Consider the following 20036-nt stretch of genomic DNA (forward strand, 5'->3'; position numbering starts at 1 on the left):
AGAAGGATGGCCCTTTAGAACAGAGATGAGGAAGAATTTCATAAGCCAGAGGTCGTATATCTGTGGAATTCATTGCCACCAGTGAGGGTGGAGGCCAAGTCACTGGGTGTACTTAAAGCAGAGATTGATAGATTCTTGATTAGTAAGGGGCATCTAAGATTATGGGGAGAAGGCAGGAAAATAGGGCTGAGAGCAAAAATGAATCAGCCACGATGAAATGGCCACGCAGACTTAATGGTAGAGTGGCCTGATTATACTCATTTGGCTTGTGGTCTTACATTATATTCTAGCTCTGAGAAGTTAAGAGACACTATAAAAGTTAATTTGTTTTTAATGCGGTATTTATCTCGGCAGTTTCAACCCAGCAAGGCTCAATTGTTTTCTTGCTGAACCAGTTTTTATGGAATACAGTTCCTGTATGCCTCTCAAAGTCCATCCCTTCATCCTCGTTGTGAGAGGTGGAAATGATCATGGCTGGCCAACAGTGCTCTGGTGAAGCTGTATTGGCCAACCCCCTGTACACTGGATGCAATGGGTTATAGAAATGTTGATGAACTCCAACCATACCATCGACTTCAGAGGATGACGCAGACTGGAGGTCATCAATGGCCTACGCTCCACTTCGGAGCTAAGGGCCCAAGAAAGAAAGTCATGCTTCTTGTACTCAATAACATACTTTACTCAAATATGTTTAACTTAGTTTCCACTTTCTTTGCAGCACTTTGTGTGATTACCAACAACTGCAATTTTTTTAAATTTTCATTCACATTCAATCATTGCTTGAGCTAAAACAAAATTACTCAGATGCTGAACTTTTCAATTCACTCACCTGTGAATAATGAAGTTTTCATGTAGATATTGCAGTCCCTTTAATAACTGCAAGATTATACATTTCACCTTAAGAAAAACAGAAACAACAAAAATAAGAAATTTTAAAAAGCTCTGGGACTCATAATTAAAATGTGGAGCATATATTTAAAAATACAAAAGCATATATTTATTACTTTAAATTGGTACTAAAACTTCAAGCAGAAATTTGTACTTGTAAAGCAACTCCTGTAAAAAGATTCTAATATGTTAAATAGTTCTCTGTTTACCTGAGCCTCTGAGAATGGTGACTGCATATTTTCTAGAAGACTGGCAAGATCCTGTTCACAGTATCCCATTACTAGGAAAATACTGTGGGAAATAAAATTTAAATTGCAGTGAATTTATTGTCTCCTACTGGTCCTCACACACGGTCGTTAGTAGTAGCATTATTGACCAACAACTTAACAATACTGTGAAGCTAAGGATGTTAAAATTGCTGCTTGTATGCCTTGATATTCAAAATGTAAGTAAATAAATGTTTCATTTGACACCAGGTGGTGGCTTTGATCATCAGCTCTCATTACTGCACTGGAGTAACATTTGCACAAATCAAGAAGTATGTTTTTGTCAGGGTATGTCAGGGCATTACTGGACAAAACTTTTTCCAACAGAATCTGTCATAATAAAAAATCAACCTTTTTGAACATTTACCAGTTACAGAACTTACTACCAATAGATTATCCCTTTTCTCTTAATAATGAGGTAAATACGGGGAGATTAAAAAGCAACAATTAAAGACAAACTGAGCATAGGGGGTGGAACGTCAGAGTACCAGCTAGTGCAACGCTTTACAGCGCCATTGATGTCAAAAGGGTCAAAGGTTTATTTATTATCAAAGTTTGTAAGCAGTATACAGCTCTGAGATTCATCTTCCCCCAAAAAGTCAGGAAACAAAGAAAGCCAAGGAGATCGTTCAAAAAAACCCATCAAACCACCCCGCTGCCCCGCAAAAAAAATCAAACCACCCCCACCCCTGCAAAAAAAAACATCAAACCACCCCCCACCCCTGCCTAAAAAAGAACAACATGATCATCCACCCCCAAACCCCCCAGCCCCACAAAAAAATAACAAATGTAACAAGGCGCAGAGGCCTGTCCTCCGACAACAGATTCAAGAACATTTATTACCAAAGAATGTATAAATTATACAGACATGAGATTTGTTTGCCTATAGATAGCCACAAAGCAAGAAACCCGAAAGAACCCAATTAAGCAAAAAGAATAAAAATAAAAGACCAACACTCAATGCACAAGAGGAGAAAAAGTACAAATAATTCAAAAAATTGAAGCAAACAACAGCATTTCAAACTAAAATTGAGTCCTCAGATCTGAACCCCTGAGCAGCCCAGAAAGCCTCGCTTATCAGTTCATCATATTAGTGGGCATGGAGCCCAGCAGCCGGGGCAGCCTTCATTGCCTCAGCGCCATGGAGATGACATTGTGAAGAATGGGCAAAATCGGCTCTCGTTCTGACCAGTGCCCTGTCTTTTCAGGCTCTCGGGGCCAGCACCCTGGAGAGAGGAGTGAAGATCGCAGAGAGCAAGCAAAATCAGTTCAGGCCTTCGATCTGGGCCGGAATTTAAATTTAAATTCTTACAGCGAATCGTAACTTACACTAGGACCCAGCTGCAGCAAAAGGCTCCAGGTGTAGACCACGCCGCCCTGTGACTCACTCCAGGCCCAGATTTTGCCACCTAGCAACTAGCTCCAGGCCCAGACTTCACCATCCAGCGATTCGCTCTGGGCCTAGACCATGCCGCCCAGTAACTCACTCTGGGCCCAGACCATGCCGCCCAGCGACTCACTCCAGGCCCAGGTTTCGTGGCCCAGCCCAAAGCCGCTCTCAAGTTCTTCAAATCAGCTTGGCACCTACAGTGATCCAACTTCGCATTGTTCGAACCTCAAAATCAAATCTCCTCTGCCCGGGCCCAACTTCTCCTTACGGCACCCAGAGTGATCCAACCTCACTCCTGAGCCAGTTGTACGAGCATTGGAACTCCACCTGCAATGATTCATCCCCCGAGCTTTTCTCATCATCACTCGCCCTTCACTGTTTGTGGTGAAAATTTAACACAACTTACCTCAGGAAAGGTATTTTAGTGATGTTTTTAGTCATATTTCTTAGTTTTTTGACGACCAGGAAGCTATCGCACACATTCGGTAGCGCCATCTTAACCGAAAGGCGAGCAAGGGTTCTGTCCCGACTGCCTGCCTTTCAAGTCGCTGATGGGACGGATCAGAGAGCGATGGGGCCCACAAACTTCTCCAGCATCAGAGATCCGTCCCATCAGCAATTCAAAAGCCAGGCAGCCGGTGCTGAACCCTTGCTCACCTTCCACAATCGCCTCGATGTTCCGAACACCCCTCCATCCACATGAAAGAAACTAACAAAACACAACAAGAACATCATTCTCCCAAACCCCCTCCCCTTGCACAAAAAAAACCTAACAAAACACGCCACACAAAAAGAATGGGTGAAAACACAGAATATTAAAAACATAACTGAAGGAGTCCACAGTCCAGTCCATCAACACAGAACCTCGGTAACATCCTCCTAACATTCTCTATAAAGTGCTTGTACTGTATGTTCTCCCCATGATAGCATGGGTTTCCCCCAAGGGCTCTGGTTTCCTCCCAAATTCCAAAGATGTGTGAATTACACTTGTGGGCTACCACCATCACATATTCAGATTATGTTGGTCGTTGATGACTCAAACAATACAATTCCCTGTGTTTTGATGTTTCAATATACATGTAACAAATAAAGTCAATCTGAAAAAGTCTTTAGAAGTAACCTCTGTTGCAAAAAGGTGGGTCTCTATCCTTTCAAAATAAGCTTTGTTGCCTTTTTAAGCAAAACTAACTTTAATAAAGTTATTACAAAATTTTCAAATTTTGTGCTGATAGTTTTGTATTTTAAAACTACAAACTGCTTATCAAAAGATTTGCCCGTTCTCTTTACAACGTGATCGTACAACAGGTAGAGAAACCTCAAAGGAGAAATGATTATTTTCCTTCTCGTAATTGAAAATTTAAGATTATTAAGTTTTTTTTTAAAAGCTAACCTCAAAAGTCTGGCTTGTCCGTTAGCTTCAGGTAAAAAGTCAAATCACTGACCTGTCCAGGTGATTTCCCACCACTACTTCTTTTAGCTCTACAATATTAGGGTGTCTCAGTTTAAGTAGTAGGTTAATCTCTCTCAAACTGCTGATGGGGATTCCTGCAAATAAGCAAAAGAAACAAAGAAGCTTGGCTGTGCAGTTTTATTAAATTAAACTCTATTTCTGCTTACAATGACAACACTTCAAAAGTTATAAATCACTCTGAGATGTCCCAAAGTTGAAAAAGATGATACATAAATTCATAAAACTAAATTCTGTCAGCTTTCCGTTTTTATATATATTCATACATGGGATGTGAGTTTTGCAGGCTGAAACCCATTTAATTGCCCATCTGTAATTGGCCTCGAAAGGTGGAAGCGAGCTGCCTTCTTGAACCGCTGCAGTCATTCAGGAGTGGATTTACCCACAACGGTGTTACAGGGTGAGAGAGATGTAGGATTTTGAACAGAGCTGGTGAAGGAATGGGTACTTTATTAGGTACAGGAGTGGAACCCAGTGTGGTGGTCTGCTGTTGAAACCCATCCACTCCAAGGTTTGATGTGTTGTATGTTCAGATGGTCTTCTTTGTAACCATAAGGCTTCCGTTAGTCTTGCGAGACCATGGATCTGTGCCTGGAAAGTCTTCACTCTCCAGGGCGCAGGCCTGGGCAAGGTTGTATGGAAGACCAGCAGTTGCCCATGCTGCAAGTCTCCCCTCTCCACGACACCAATGTTGTCCAAGAACCCATACAGCTTGGCACCGGTGTCGTCGCAGAGCAATGTGTGATTAAGTACCTTGCTCAAGGACACAACACGTTGCCTCGGCTGGGGCTTGAACTCATGACCTTCAGGTCGCTAGTCCAATGCCTTAACCACTTGGCCGCATGCCCACACTTTGTAACCATAAGACACAAGATATAGGAGCAGAATTAGGCTATTTGGCTCATTGAGTCTGCTCCGCATGGTTATCCAAGTTACTGTTCCCTTCTGGTCAGCTTGAACCAGATCACCCATTTTCCTCTGACTTTTCTCATTAACGAGTTTTTGCCCACAGAACTGCCGCTCACAAGTAGTTTTTTTGTTCTTCACACCGTTCTCTGCAAACTCTAGAGACTGCTGCACGTGAAAATCCCAGAAGATCAGCAGTTTCTGAAATATTCAATCCATCCGCCTGGCACCAAAAATCACTCCACACTTGAAGTCACTTAGATCACATGTCTTCCCCATTCTGATGTTTGGCCTGAACAAAACTGAACCTCTTGACCATGTCTGCATGCTTTGATGTATTGAGTTGCTACAACGTGAATGACTGATTAGATATTTGTATTAATGAGCAGATGTTCAGGTGTACCTAAATAAAGTGGCCACTGAAAGTATTTCCAAGTCAGGACATTATGTTGCTTGAGGACAACTTCTAAGTGATGGTGTTCCCCATACTTTTGCTGTCCTTTTCTTCCTCATCAGTAGATCTAAAGATTTTGAGGTGCTGTCTGAGTAATCTTAGTGAGTAGCTGCAGTACATCCTGTAGATGTTACAAACTGCTGCTATTGTGTATCAGTTGTGGAATGAGTGAATGGGTGCAGATGGGCTGCCAATGAAGTGCCAGCAGGGTGGTGCCAATGGGGTGCTAATGAAGTGGGCTGCTATGTCCTGTATGTAGCTGAGCTTTCTGAGTGCTTTTGAAACTGCGCTCAAAAAAGCAACTGGAGTGTGTTCCACCACACCCCTGATGGGAGAGTTGTAGATGATGGGCAGGCTCAGGGGAGTTAGGGGGTGAGTTACTCACATTGGATTCCTAGCCTCTGACCTACTGCAGTAATCTTGTTGTATTTATGGCTACTTCATTCCAGCTTCTAGTCATTGGTAACCCCCAGGATATTGACCGTTGGGCAGTTCAGTGATAATAATGCCAGTTAGGGTAATAGCTCTTTCTTCATCACTGCCTGGCACGTGTGTGCACAACCCAGACCACCACCTAGGACATCTTCAAGGGCCTGTGTCTCAAGAAGGTGACAACCATCACTAAGGACTCTCGCCATTTAGAACATGCCATCTTCTCCTTCCTACCAATGGGGAGAAGGTACAGGAGCCAGAAATCCCACAGTCAAATTATTCTTCTCCCCCACCATCAGATTTCTGAATAAATTTCATGAACACTGCCACATTATTCATTGTTTTGCTATATTTATTTAATTTGTAACTTGCTGTAATTTTATGTCAATGTATTTACTGCTGCCACAAAGCAACAGATTTTACATCATATACATAAGTCAGTGATAATAAATCTGGTACTAATTCTGCCACTTATCAGCCGAGGCCTTGATATTGTCCAAGTCCTGTTGCATTTGACTATGGACTGCTTTATTGCATAAAAGACAGAAATGCCAACTGTACCTTTGTACATAATGAGATCCAATCAGAAATTATTAGAATCCAGCTGCAGTTTATTTTCAGAGATAGGCCCAGGTAGAGTGGACAAGCAGAGGAAATTTCCTATAGTGGGAGAGTCTCATACCAAGGGTACGGCCTCAGAATACAAAGATGTACCTTTAAAACAAAGATGAAGAGGAATTTCTTTAGCCCCAGGGTGGTGAATCTTGGAATTCATTGACAGCCAAGTCATTGGGTATCTTCAAAACAGAGGTTGATAGATTCTTGATTAGTAAGGTCATCAACAGTTACGGGGAGAAGGCAGGATAAGGGGTTGAGAGGAATAATAGATCAGCCATGATAAAATGGCAGAACAGAATCGATGGGCCAAATGACCTAATTCTGCTCCTGTGTCTTATGGTCTTATTTCATAACGTAAAAATTAAAAACCATTAAATTTATTTCATATTTCCATGAAGTAAGTGTTCAAAACATCTCTACAAAGTTCTCCAAAGTACCAGCTGTACTATGTCCCAACACTTGGGTGTTGCATATTTTTATACATTACTGTAGACTTAAACACAAAAATCTAAGCTGCCAATCCAGTAAACTCCTAAATCTGTGATTAATTCTCTCTATCTCCTGGGTACTCTCATCAAACTGGTACTGGTTCTTCTTGAGTTCTAAATTCTGATCTTACTGCTGACATTGGACCCCAGAACTTAATATATGAAAAAATATGGTCACGGGTGTCAATCATTGTGAATTTAAGGGCAATCCATTGGTGCAGATGCTCCTAAATTAAAATTGCACAAACAATAAGCATAAAGGATTTCAAAGCATCCTGAAGTAGAGAAAGTTGACTGTACTATATTTATATATAAATATATGAATGGCTTTTTCCTATTTTTTTAATAGTTAGCTGGAGTAAAAGTTTCTAATTGACTAAGTCCAAAGTAGTCATTGTTCAAAATATCTACTTGGAGTGGAATTGATTTCAAACATTATCAGACTAACATTTAAAATAGATGAATTGAGTTACCTACAAAGCATTAAACAATTGGTATTAACTTTATTATCTCTAACTTACCATCCCTTTCTTTATCCATTCGAACCTTCTTGAGAGCAACAATTTCATCAGTTTTCATATCATGGGCACGGTCTAAAGCAATAAAGAACATTAATGCTGAAACTATTACTTTGCAGCTATTCACAATCAAGAGGAGAGGTCAAAACATTTATATTTTATTCATTTTTATTTCAAACTACAGTGCTTCTCCAGCCCAACGAGCCATACCACACAGCAACTCATCTATTTAACCCTAGACCAGTAGTTCCCAAAGTGGGTGATTATCACCCCCCACCCCTGGTGTGATAAAGGTAAAGGGGGCGGTAGGGAGGGGTGCTCGGTAGCAAGAGGGAACTGAAGGATTACAAGCCTAACTTAAGAAATGAATTACTTATTACAAGCATTTGATCCTCAGTGCCTTGTAATTGATTAAAATTACAATGATCAATAATTGCCTCTTCTTTTGCTAGCCCACCCTTTCCTCAAAGCCTGAGTCCAAGAGTATATCGAAGTGGTAGGGCCAGGTCTGAGAGCAAGGAACAACCCACTGTTTGGACAACTTAAACACCGGGCCAGACTGTAAAGGTCAGGGTTTCAGGCCAGAAGGAAGGGATGAGCTGGTGTTCAGCACGCTGCTTGTGAAGTCTACTCATCTCTGCGCTAAACTGAGGCTTTGGCCTGCAACAAATGGGCTCCTCGATTGGCTGTGACTGCTTTGTGGCTGCATGAAATCACTTTTGTGAACTTTGGTTCTGAATATTGTTTGCTTACTTTTACTGTTTGCACGATTTATTGTCTTTTCTGCACATTGGGTATTTGGCAGTCTTCTTTTTCAACGGGTTCTACTGGGTTTCCTTGTTTTGTGGCTGCCTGTAAGGTGACAAATCTCAGGGTTGTATATAGTATACATACCTTGATAATAAATGTACTTTAAACTTTGAACTTTAAAGTGCATTATAGTTGCTGAAAAGCAATGTGACACTTCTTTATTTAGCATATGATCAGAAATCTGCACTGAAGGAATTGTTTTTCCGGGCCTAGCCTGCACGTTATTGCTGTTCACTACTGTAGTGCAGGGTTAGCTAGTATAGTTCCCATGCTCACACAGTGAAGCAGTTCCTGGGAATTAGGGTATGGCGTTCAATGGGATAAAGTTCAGAATCTGCCCTTTCAACTGGTCTTGACCGCATTTTTCTAAAACAGGACCCAACCAAGGTATTGCTGCCCCACTTTATGTACCTTCAGTCAGAGAGTCAGGTTTTGCCTGAAATATGAGGAGATCATACTTTCCCCCTTATTGGTTGGCCTTAAACAACAGGTAATTGACCATGGCCATTAATCCATAACAAAAATGGCAGAAGCAGACCAAACAAAAAAGAAATGCCGAAGATATAGTGTGGAGGATCTGAAATATGGAGTTATACCAGTACCAAGCAACCAACAACAGCCAATACGTCTGTTGTGTGAAGAAGATTTTTTCAAATGAAGCAGTGAAACCATCTATGCTCCTTGAACATCTGAGGAGAAAACACTCTGATAAAGTTAACAAGACCTTGGCTTGTTTTCAGTCACTCTGTGAAAACTTTCAAAAATAGAAAGCACTTCACAACAAAAAGTGATGGTTTGTGTGCTTCATACAACATTTCATTACTCATTGCTAAATCTGGAAAGCCCCATACAATTGGACAAGAACTGGTTCTGCCAGCAGTAACAGAGGCTCTGTGTACTGTTTTGAATAAGTCACCAGACCAAATAATTAAAGCAAATCCGCTCAGCGACAACTCTGTTCAAAGACAAATAGCTGAAATGTCTGAGAATGCAGAAGACGCATTGTGCAACATGTTTAGGACAACAGAATTTTCTCTTAAGTCAGATGGATCAATATTGCCAGTCAACAAATCTTAGATTCAAAAAAGATAAAAATATGGTTTAAGAGTTGTTATTTGCAAGGGGCCTAGAAACAGATACAACAGAGGAGTTAATATTTAATATCTAGTGGGAGTATTCAAGGATACTTTCAACCTCTCACTACTACGGGTAGAAGTTTCCACTTGTTTCAAAAAGGCAACAATTATATCAGTGCCTAAGAATAATAATGTGGGCTGCCTTAATGACTATCGCCTGGTAGCACTCACATCGACAGTGATGAAATGCTTTGAGAGGTTGGTTATGGCTAGACTGAACTCCTGCCTCAGCAAGAACCTGGACCTATTGCAATTTGCCTATCACCATAATAAGTCAACGGCAGATGCAATCTCAATGGCTCTCCACATGGCTTTAGACCACCTGGCCAACACAAACACCTACGTCAGGATGCTGTTCATCGACTATAGCTCAGCACTTAATACCATCATTCCCACAATCCTGATTGAGAATTCACCGTACAATTAACAGACAACACCTTGTTGCAAAAGGCCTATGTAATTAGCTACACAAATCATTAAACACCGTTAACAGAGCGGTAAATAAAATCAAGTCCATCGCACTCAATTCTCGACCATGTTGAGAGCTTTGTACTGAGAATGACAAACAGTTTGAATACTGGCTGTTGCACACAGAACTCAAACGGCTCCCAAAGGAAACTGCCTGAGACACCTCTATGTGCTTTTGGAAACTGTGATAAAATTCATTGAAGATTAGAATGCTTCTTTCAGTAATCAAAGTCAAATCAGTCATATCCATATTTCTGTCCAAGTTAACCCTGGTTAAGTGCAACATTTGCCGTCGCAAAAAAAATCCCTAACCTATTCAATCCTTCTTTCTAGCTCAGGTCCTCCAGATCCTTGTACGTTTTCTCTGTACTCTTTCAACCTTATTTACATCTTTCCTGTAGGCAGGTGACCAAAACTGCACACAATACTGCAAATCAGGCCCCACCAACATCTTGTACAATTTCAACATAACATCCCATCTCCTCAGTATTTTGATTTGTGCAAAAAGCTTTCTTTCTGACCTTATCTACCTGTGACGCCACTTTCAAAGAATTATGGACCTGTGTTCCCAGGTTCCTTTGTTCAATGCCCTACCGCTCACTGTGTAAGACCTACCCTTGTTGGTCCCACCGAAGTGCAACACCTCGCACTTGTCTGCATTAAATTCCATCTGCTATTTTTCAGCACATTTTTTCAGCCAATCTAGATCGCTCTGCAAGCCATGATAGTGTTCCTCCCTGTCTACTACACCCCCAGTCTTGGTGTCATCTGCAAATTTGCTGATCCAGTTAACCACATGATCATACAAATTGTTGATATAGATGACAAACAACAACAGACCCAACACAGATCCCTGCGGCACACCACTAGTCACAGGCCTCCAGTCAGAGAGGCAATCATTCACTACCACTCTCTGGCTTCTCCCACAAAGCAAATGTCTAATCCAATTTACTACCTCCTCTTGAATACCAAGGGACTGAACCTTCTTGACCAACATCCCATGTGGAATCTTGTCAAATGCCTTGCTAGTCCATGTAGACAACATCCACTGCCTTGAACTTATCCACTTCAGAATCAGAATCAAGTTTATTATCACCGGCCTGTGACGTGAAATTTGTTATCTTAGCAGCAGCAGTTCAATGCAATACATAATCTAGCAGAGAGAGAGAAAAATAATAATAATAATAAATAAAATAAAACATAATAAATAAACAAGTAAATCAATTACGTACATTGAATAGATTTTTTTTAAATGTGCAAAAACAGGAATACTGTATATTAAAAAAAGTGAGTTAGTGTCCAAAGATTCAATGTCCATTTTGGAATCTGATAGCAGAGGGGAAGAAGCTGTTCCTGAATCACTAAGTGTGTGCCTTCAGGCTTCTGTACCTCCTACCTGATGGTAACAGTGAGAAAAGGGCATGCCCTGGGTGCTGGAGGTCCTTAATAATAAAGGATGCTGCCTTTCTGAGACACCGTCCCCTAAAGATGTCCTGGGTACTTTTTAGGCTAGTGCCTAAAATGGAGCTGACTAGATTTATAACCTTCTGCAGCTTCTTTCGGTACTGTGCAGTAGCCACTCCATACCAGACTGTGATGCGGCCTGTCAGAATGCTCTCCACGGTACAACTATTGAAGTTTCTGAGTGTATTTGTTGACATACCAAATCTCTTCAAACTCCTAATAAAGTATAGCCGCTGTCTTGCCTTCTTTATGACTACATCAATACGTTGGGGCCAGGTTAGAGATCTTGACGCCCAGGAACTTGAAGCTGCTCACTCTCTCCACTTCTGATCCCGCTATGAGGATTGGTATGTGTTCCTTCGTCTTACCCTTCCTGAAGTCCACAATCAGCTCTTTCGTCTTACTGACGTTGAGTGCCAGGTTGTTGCTGTGGCACCATTCCACTAGTTGGCATATCTCACTTCTGTACGCCCTCTTGTCACCACCTGAGATTGCCTGGTAATTTCTGCAAATAACTCCTTAGCTTTGGTTAGACATGACCTATCAGCATGAAGCTATGCTGACTATTGAAATACTTATATATCCGGTCTATAAGAGTACCTTCCAATAACCTTCCCACAACTGGTATCAGACTCACTGGCCTATAAATTCTTGGTTTAAGTTCAGAGCCTTCCTTAGGCAGTGGAACAACATCAGCTATCCTCCAATCCTCTGGTACCTCTCCTGTCAGTAAGGATGATTTAAATATCTCTGCTAGGGCCCCAGCAATTTCTGCACTTGCCTCCCATAGGGTCCAAGGAAACAATTTGTCTGGTCCTGGGGATTTATCCACCCTGATTTGCCTCAAGACGGCAAATGTCTCCTCCTCGGTAATCTGCATTGGATCCATCTTCTCTTGATCCAAATATCAGATTGGGTAATAAATCCATTCCTGAACACTTGTAACGAGGAATTAACTGGAAGGATGGAGGAAGAACTGATCCCACCGCAAAATGGCTTTGAGCTGAAGCAGAGATTCAGAAAATCATATCAAGACTTTTGGTTGCAACGAGAAATCTCTGAATGCTATCCCATTCTGTGGAAAAATATCAAGATGTTCCTTATCGCCTTTTCAAAATCTTAACTAGCGAAGTGTGGTTTCCATGCAGTGGCCCAACTTCTTTCAGAGCAATAAAATAGACTTCAAGTAGCTGAACGTGGAGATCTGACAGTCCTTCTGAGTGACATTCAGCCTGATGTTGCAAAGCTGATATCACCGCACCAAGCCCATCCACCTCATTGAAAGGTGAAAAAGCAATGAAATTGTGAATACAGTGGTTGGACTACAAAGGTACGCTCTTAAATTGTAGATGAAAATTGTCTTTACTTTAATTAAATAAAGAAACAGTTTTATTTGTAGCTTTTAATAGATTTGAATTACCTGTCACTGCTTTGAATCTGCAGTTCCTGTTTTCTTTTACTGTGCGTCGTTAATCAAAATTCTTCACAATTTTTATGTAACAGATGGAAAAGGAGAGGGAGACACTGGGGATGTGGTCTGGGAACCAAACAGGTGGTAACCCAAAAACAGTGCCCCAGACTAATCACAGGACAATTTACAATAACCGATTGACCTACTTATTGGTACATCTTTGGAACGTGAAAGGAAACCAGACATCCCGGACAAAACCTACATGTTCATGGGGAGGATGTACAACATTGGAATTGAACTCCGATTCCCCAAGCAGTAATTGTGTTGCATTAACAGCTACTCTACCATGGCGCTAAATAATGTTTATATTCACAGAGTGTAAGAGTTAGAGTTTTGGCCTTCAATTTCTAAAGTGCTCGTACATACAGTGTAAAACGACATCTCACAGTGCTTCGCATGCTGGTGCACCCTTTCTGAGGCTAGAGAATTGAGCTGGAGGACTGGTACACATATAAAGCAAATGTTAGAAAAAATTCTAAAGGCAAGTCTGGAGCTGGTATGGGTGTGGGATTGTAGAATGAGTTTTGATCCAGCAGGTAGAGGAAAATGGTACAAGGGGTTATCACCAATAGTCAAATAGAGGATTGATGAAAGAGAAGCTGGGTTATACAGAGGACAAAATGTGCATAGGGGATTTTTGGCTCAAAGGGATTTTGAAAGCTGTGGAGTTTGGCCTTGAAGGCTTTTGAAGTGGAAGACAATAAGTTTATCAACGATTCTTCAGGATACAAGGCTGCAGTCAAATTGATTAAGAAAAAAATCACGAGGATGCAGTAAAGGTTAGGGCTGAAACCTTTTGGGTTACTTATTAGTTTACAATGGCAGAAACATCAAAATCAAATAAAAGTACATTGGATAAGGGCAGCTACAAGATGTTAATGACATGAATTAAGGTTTCAGTAATGAGGAGGTGGGCAAGAGGGTGAATGATAGCAAACATTGAGAGAGATTGAACCACAGCAGAAGCTAACTCTAGGCTGAACATTATGAATTCTGTGTTCTGTATGAGTTGTTTGGTCAAGGAGTAAAATTATGCTAAAAACCAAAGGTGTAGAATTATTTATTCATAGTCATAGTCATACTTTATTGATCCCGGGGGAAATTGGTTTTCATTACAGTTGCCCATAAATAATTAAATAATAATAAAACTATTAAATAGTAATAAAATTTATAGAAACCAAAGAAGATAGTTCTGCTTTTGCTTATTGTGAGTTTTGCTGCATCCATCTCAAATGCAGGAAGTGGTGCCAAGACACAGGAGGTTAATAGAAAAAAGTGGTCTGATAGAGCTGGGTGACAGTAAAATGTGAAATCATATACTAGCTAAGAAGAGAGCTTCGTCGAGTACCTACGTCGCCAGAAAAAGTGGGATTTCCCAGTGGCCACCATTTTAATACGTCCCATTCCCATTCTGACATGTCAATCCATGGTCTCCTCTGCTGCCACAATGAGGCCACACTCAGGGTGGAGGAGCAACACCTTATGTTCTGTCTGGGTAGCCTCCAAACTGATAGCATAAACATTGATTTCTTGAACTTCTGATAATGGCCACCACCCCCCATCACCCTTCACCATTCCCCATCCCCTTTTCCCCCTCTCACACTCTCTGGTGCTCCTCCCCTTTTCTTTCTTCCACGGCCTTCTCTCCTCTCCCATCAGACTCCCCCTTCTCCAGCCCTGTATCTCTTTCACCAATCAACATGCCAGCTCTTTACTTCACCCCTCCCGGTTTCACCTATCACCTTGTGTTTCTTCCTCCCCTCCCCCCCCCCCCCACCTTCTAACACGGACTCCTCATCTTTTTTTCTCCAGTCCTGAGGAAGGGCCTCGGCCCAAAACGTGGACTGTACTCCTTTGCATAGATGCTGCCTGGCCTGCTGAGTTCCTCCAGCATTTTGTGTGTGTTGCTTGGATTTCTAGCATCTGCAGATTTTCTCTTGTTAGCATAATTTGTCCTTTGGCATAAAATGTTGATGCCTGAGAACGGAACATATGCAGACGATGAAGGAGAAACCATTTGAGAATGATATAATGTTCACAGTGGAACAATGCCATGGAACTGGACAATGGGGAAAGGAAAACTGAAGAGAGAAGCATGGTGGACAATGGGTCAATGAGAGTGAATGCTTGAGTACTATCACACCTGAAACATCTAAGAATGGTTGAAAAGAATATTTCACGAACCTCATTGATTTTGAAATAAAAACAGCAGATCTTAATCATCCCATTATGAAAGAATTAAATTAAAGTTGGACTTACATACAATACCGTAGGTTCCTTCACCAATACGATTCAGCTTCACAAATTCTTTCACACTTCTGCCTCTACCCAGCTGCAAAGTTAAAATACAAACATACCATTTCAACACAGAAGAAAATTTGTGAATGAAACTCCTATTTTCATAAAAAATTGTTTGAATGCAACTTGGATCTCTGATGTAATGGTATTGATTCATAATTTGAAACTCTTCCTGACAGCTAACCTTAGAAGGGTTACAGCCAGATCTGTGCAAGATAGCATGGTTTCCTCCAACTATTCTGTACAGGGGGAGAAAGGTACAACAAAAACTAATGACAGGGTAGCTTTCAAGATCCACTGACTTAGAAAAGCTGCTAGTGCCAAAGATACAGGCCTACACAATACATTATTTATTTTACTTAATTAATTCACACAGCAAATTATCTGCAGGTTAACTTTCAACATATGAATTTTTAATTCACTGAAAACAAACTTCTTTCTGTCAGCTATCTGATTAACTGTATTGGTTATATCAATGAATGTACACAAGTCCACTCTTATTGTTTGCAAGGGATGGGGCAGAGTGTCCTGTAGGTAAATCTTGGACTATTGGCAATGACAATGAGGTTGTAATCAAACACCCTCTCCAAAGGTGTAACAACTATGTAAATTTGCATCTGTATGCTCCTGATCCTAGTGTTCCCAATCCCGGCTGTATTCCCCAGTTCCAATCCTAGCTCTGGCCACACATCAACAATTTATATCACATCAAGAAAACAAAAACAATCCATCCGACAGACAACAGAATTCACCAGCTAGAATAGGAAAGGGCTGTGGAAAAACACATAGATTTTGCAACACTCTAAGTAATACACATATATGGGTAAATAGCCCCACTGCCTTGTAAGCTCCATCTTGGGTACTAGCCTACAAAGTACCCAGGACACCTTCAAGAAGCAGTGTCTCAGAAAGGCAGCGTCCAGTATCAAGGGCCTCCAGCACCCAGGGCATGCCCTTTCCTCACTGTTACCATCAGTGAGGAGGTACAGAAGCCTGAAGGCACGCACTCAGTGATTCTTACCCTCCGCCATCCGATTCCTAAATGGACACTGAACCCTTGGACACTAACTCACTTTTTTTTAATATACAGTATTTCAGTTTTTGCGCGATTTTTAATCTATTCAATATACGTATACTGTATAAAGTATACTGACTACGATTTTCTTATATATTTTTTCTTCTATATTATGTATTGCATTGAAACTGCTACTAAGTTAATTTCTCGTCACATGCCGGTCATAATAAACGTGATCAGAATCTGATTCAATCTGAAACATTGAGAATTCACATCGTCTACAGACACAGAACGTGTGTTACTGGTAAGACACAGTTAATACCCAAAATACATCTTTAAAAACATTTATTGGAAATCTAAAATAAAAACACAAAATGCTGGAAATACTGGAAATGCAGATCAGATTGCGTCAACATGTAAAATCCATCTCTATTAGCCTATGAATTACCGGAGCGGCTGAAAGAATGCAAAGGGTAGCAAACAAAAACGGAACAGAAACCAAGAATGCTCGAAATAACTGCAGGTCCGCATCCGTGAAGCGACAAACAGATAACATTTCAGGCAAATTTCAGGAAAATTAGATTAGTTTTCTCTACTGAATCAGTATATTTTGCATGATGGCCAGATCAAATATATAATTTTTTTTAAAAAACAGGGCAAAATTTTAAAATGTATTTTCTGCAAAGACCAATTCTGGTGGTTTTTGACCTGAAAGTTTAATTAGGTGGATCTTTATGGTAATCGAGTGGCTTCATGATCACCATTGTTGACGGTAGCTCTATAACTGAGGTATGCATACATTTTAAATTCCCCAGTGAATGAGTGAGAGTTAAACCCTGGAACACACATCAAATTTGCTGGTGAACGCAGCAGGCCAGGCAGCATCTCTAGGAAGAGGTACAGTCGACGTTTCAGGCCGAGACCCTTCGTCCTGCAGCAACTTTGATGTGTGTTGCTTGAATTTCCAGCATCTGCAGAATTACTCGTGTTTAGTTTTTAAACCCCGGAGACTGGGTTGCAGACTTCCGGGGTCAGTCATATGACAGTACTCATCCACGTGACTGCCCAGGGCCAATCATTGATGCACAAACAGAACAGGTTTGTCTCCATCGCATGGCCCCTCCGGAGCAGGTGAAGGAGAATCTGCTGTGCGTTGCTTGGGGTTCGCTCCACGCGTTCCCTCACTGTTTGGTGTTACCTTGTCCTCCGGCGGCACGGTAAAGCTGCCCTCGTACTTCAGGGACTTGAGTCGGATGGGCTCCGGCTCGTCGTTGGTGTCGCCCATGATCTCGGAGCAGCTCCAGAACCAGCCGCAGTTGGCCAAGCGGCGGCTCTACCAGGGTTTGCGCTGTGATGGCCAACCACCACCCAGCGCGTTTTGGAGTTACTGGTCCGGGTTGTTTATTTATCTCCAAAAGTAAACGTTATTCACAATAAGAATGTACAAAAGATGAGTACGTATGCTGAAATGCTGTTTACATTCTTGGTACGATCGATACACAATCCGCCAATCGATTTACACTTCTCCTCAGTGCACCAATTGAAATTGGCTTCTTATTGTCACATGCACCGAGGTAGAATGAAAACAACACACATAAAAGTTGCTGATGAACTCAGCAGGCCAGGCAGCATCTCTAGGAAGAGGTGCAGTCGACGTTTCAGGCCGAGACCCTTCGTCAGGACCAGAATGAAAAGTTTGTTTTGCGTCAACAAGGGGAATTCTGCAGATGCTGGAAATTCAAGCAACACACATCAAAGTTGCTGATGAACTCAGCAGGCCAGGCAGCATCTCTAGGAAGAGGTGCAGTCGACGTTTCAGGCCGAGACCCTTCGTCAGGACCAGAATGAAAAGTTTGTTTTGCGTCAACAAGGGGAATTCTGCAGATGCTGGAAATTCAAGCAACACACGTCAAAGTTGCTGGTGAACGCAGCAGGCCTGGCAGCATCTCTAGGAAGAGGTACAGTCGACGTTTCGGGCCGAGACCCTAGTCCTGACGAAGGGTCTCGGCCCGAAACGTCGACTGTACCTCTTCCTAGGGATGCTGCCAGGCCTGCTGCGTTCACCAGCAACTTTGGTGTGTGTGGTTTGTTTTGCGTGCTGTTCATCAGTTCATATCTGTTCTGTACAAGGTTAAATAGAAAGATTGCAGAGTGAATTAACAGCTGAACTATAGTTACAGCAGGATGGGAACCAGAGTGCCAGAACAGTTAGTGGAGAGGTTGTGGAGACAGATATAGCTAAGACCTTAAGACAAAATTTAGGAATCAGAAGGTTGAGCATGGTGCGATCAGAGTCTTGAGCTGCGTATATTTCAATGCAATAAGTATTCAGGGCATGGTTCAACACCTGGAATTATGATATTGTAGCCATTAGTGAGACGTGGTTGCAGGAGAGGCAAGACTGACAGCCCAGTGTCCCGGGGTTCCGTTGATTTACGTGACAGAACGGAAGGGATTAGAGGAGGGGAAGACCTGGAAAATATCACGGCAGTGATCAGTCAGGATAGGCTGGAGAACTCGTCTGGTGAGGTGTTATGGACGGAACTGAGAAATATTGGGGCTATATTACAGACCATATAACAATCTGAAGGATTTAGAGGAACAAATATGTAGAGAGATGGCCGACTGTTGCAAGAAACATAAGGTTGTTATCAAAAACACGAGAAAACCTGCAGAGGCTGGAAATCCAAACCAACACACGCAAAATGCTGGAGGGTCGTTACAGTAGGTGATTTTTAACTTCCCACACATTGACTGGGATTCCCATATTGTAAAAGGACTAGATGGGATAGAGTTTGTCAAAGGTGTGCAGGAAAGTTCCTTAATCAGTTCATAGAAGTCCCAGAGACAGCTGCTGTTAGGGAATGAGACGGGCTGTTGACAGAAGTCTGTATAGTGGAGCACTTTGCATCTAACGATCACAATGCCATTAGTTTCAAAGTGAATAATCCAAAAAGATAGGTCAAGGAGAAAGGCCAATTTTGATGGTACCGGAAAGGATATGGCAAGTGTGGATTGGGACGGGCTGTTTTCCGGTAAGCGGGAGGTGTAAATGGGAGGCCATCAAAAGTGAAATTTTGAGAGTACAAAGCTTATATATGTCTGTCAGAATAAAAGGTAACATAGCAGGTGTAGAGTTTTCAAGATATTTGGAAGCCCTGGTTAAGAAAAAAAAAGGAGGTGCATTGCAGGTATAGACAGGAGCAAATGAGGTGCTTATGGAGTATAAGAAATGCAAGAGAGCACTTAAGAAAGAAATCGGGGGGCTAAAAGAAGACATGAGGTTGTCCTAGCAGACAAGGTGAAGGAGAATCCTAAAGGATTCTACAGATATGATAAGAGCAAAAGGATTGCAAGGGACAACATTGTTCATATGGAAGCTCAGAATGCGTGGTGCCAAAGAATTACAGGGGAGGAGATGTTTGCTGTCCTGAGGCAAATTAGAATGGATAGATTCCCAGAGCCCGGTAACGTGTTTCCTCGGAGCCTGTGGGAGGCAAGTGCAGAAATTGCCGGAACCCTAGCAGGGATATTTAAATCATCCTTCGTGACACGTGAGGTACCAGAGGATTGGAGGATGGCCAATGTTGTTCGGCTGTTCAAGAAAGGCTCTAAAAATTATCTAGTAAATTATAGGCTGGTGAGGCTAACCTCAACAGTGGGAAACTTGTTGGAAGGTATTCTGATAACTTATTGGATATTAATTCTTATTGGATATATCAGTACTTGGATAGACATGGACTGATTAAGGATAGTCAGCATGGTTTAGTGCATGGTAGGTCATGTCTAACCAATCTTGCAGAGTTTTTCAAGGAAGTTACCGGGAAAGTTGATGAAGGCAAGGCAGTGGATGTCACCTACATGGATTTTAGCAAGGCATTTGACAAAGTCCTGCTTCGGAAGTTGGTCAAGAAGGTTCAGTTGCTCGACATTCAAGATGAGGCAG

At 41.7% G+C, this 20036-nt stretch overlaps 1 protein-coding gene across 7 annotated transcripts in view; it reads right to left on the bottom strand.

Annotated features, from left to right (window-relative positions):
* cdk10 (cyclin dependent kinase 10) overlaps positions 1–17421 on the bottom strand; it is a 28760-nt gene extending 11339 nt beyond the window's left edge. The window contains exons 1-6 of one of the 7 annotated variants that reach the window (XM_072279839.1): positions 17289–17421; positions 15037–15109; positions 7432–7503; positions 3987–4089; positions 1098–1179; positions 830–897 (exon numbers count right to left, since the gene is read on the bottom strand). In XM_072279839.1, the coding sequence (XP_072135940.1) occupies positions 830–897; positions 1098–1179; positions 3987–4089; positions 7432–7503; positions 15037–15109; positions 17289–17375 (485 nt within the window). In that variant the 5' untranslated portion in view covers positions 17376–17421. Of the gene's footprint in view, positions 1–829; positions 898–1097; positions 1180–2950; positions 3963–3986; positions 4090–6365; positions 6464–6518; positions 6602–7431; positions 7504–15036; positions 15110–16937; positions 17087–17288 lie in introns of those variants that run through there. The other 6 variants (XM_072279842.1, XM_072279841.1, XM_072279840.1 and 3 more) reach the window with 6 other exon arrangements.
* Between the last annotated feature and the right edge of the window lie 2615 nt (positions 17422–20036).

This window comes from Mobula birostris, chromosome 15 (genome assembly GCF_030028105.1).
Source record: "Mobula birostris isolate sMobBir1 chromosome 15, sMobBir1.hap1, whole genome shotgun sequence".
Classification (NCBI taxonomy): Eukaryota; Metazoa; Chordata; class Chondrichthyes; order Myliobatiformes; family Myliobatidae; genus Mobula; species Mobula birostris.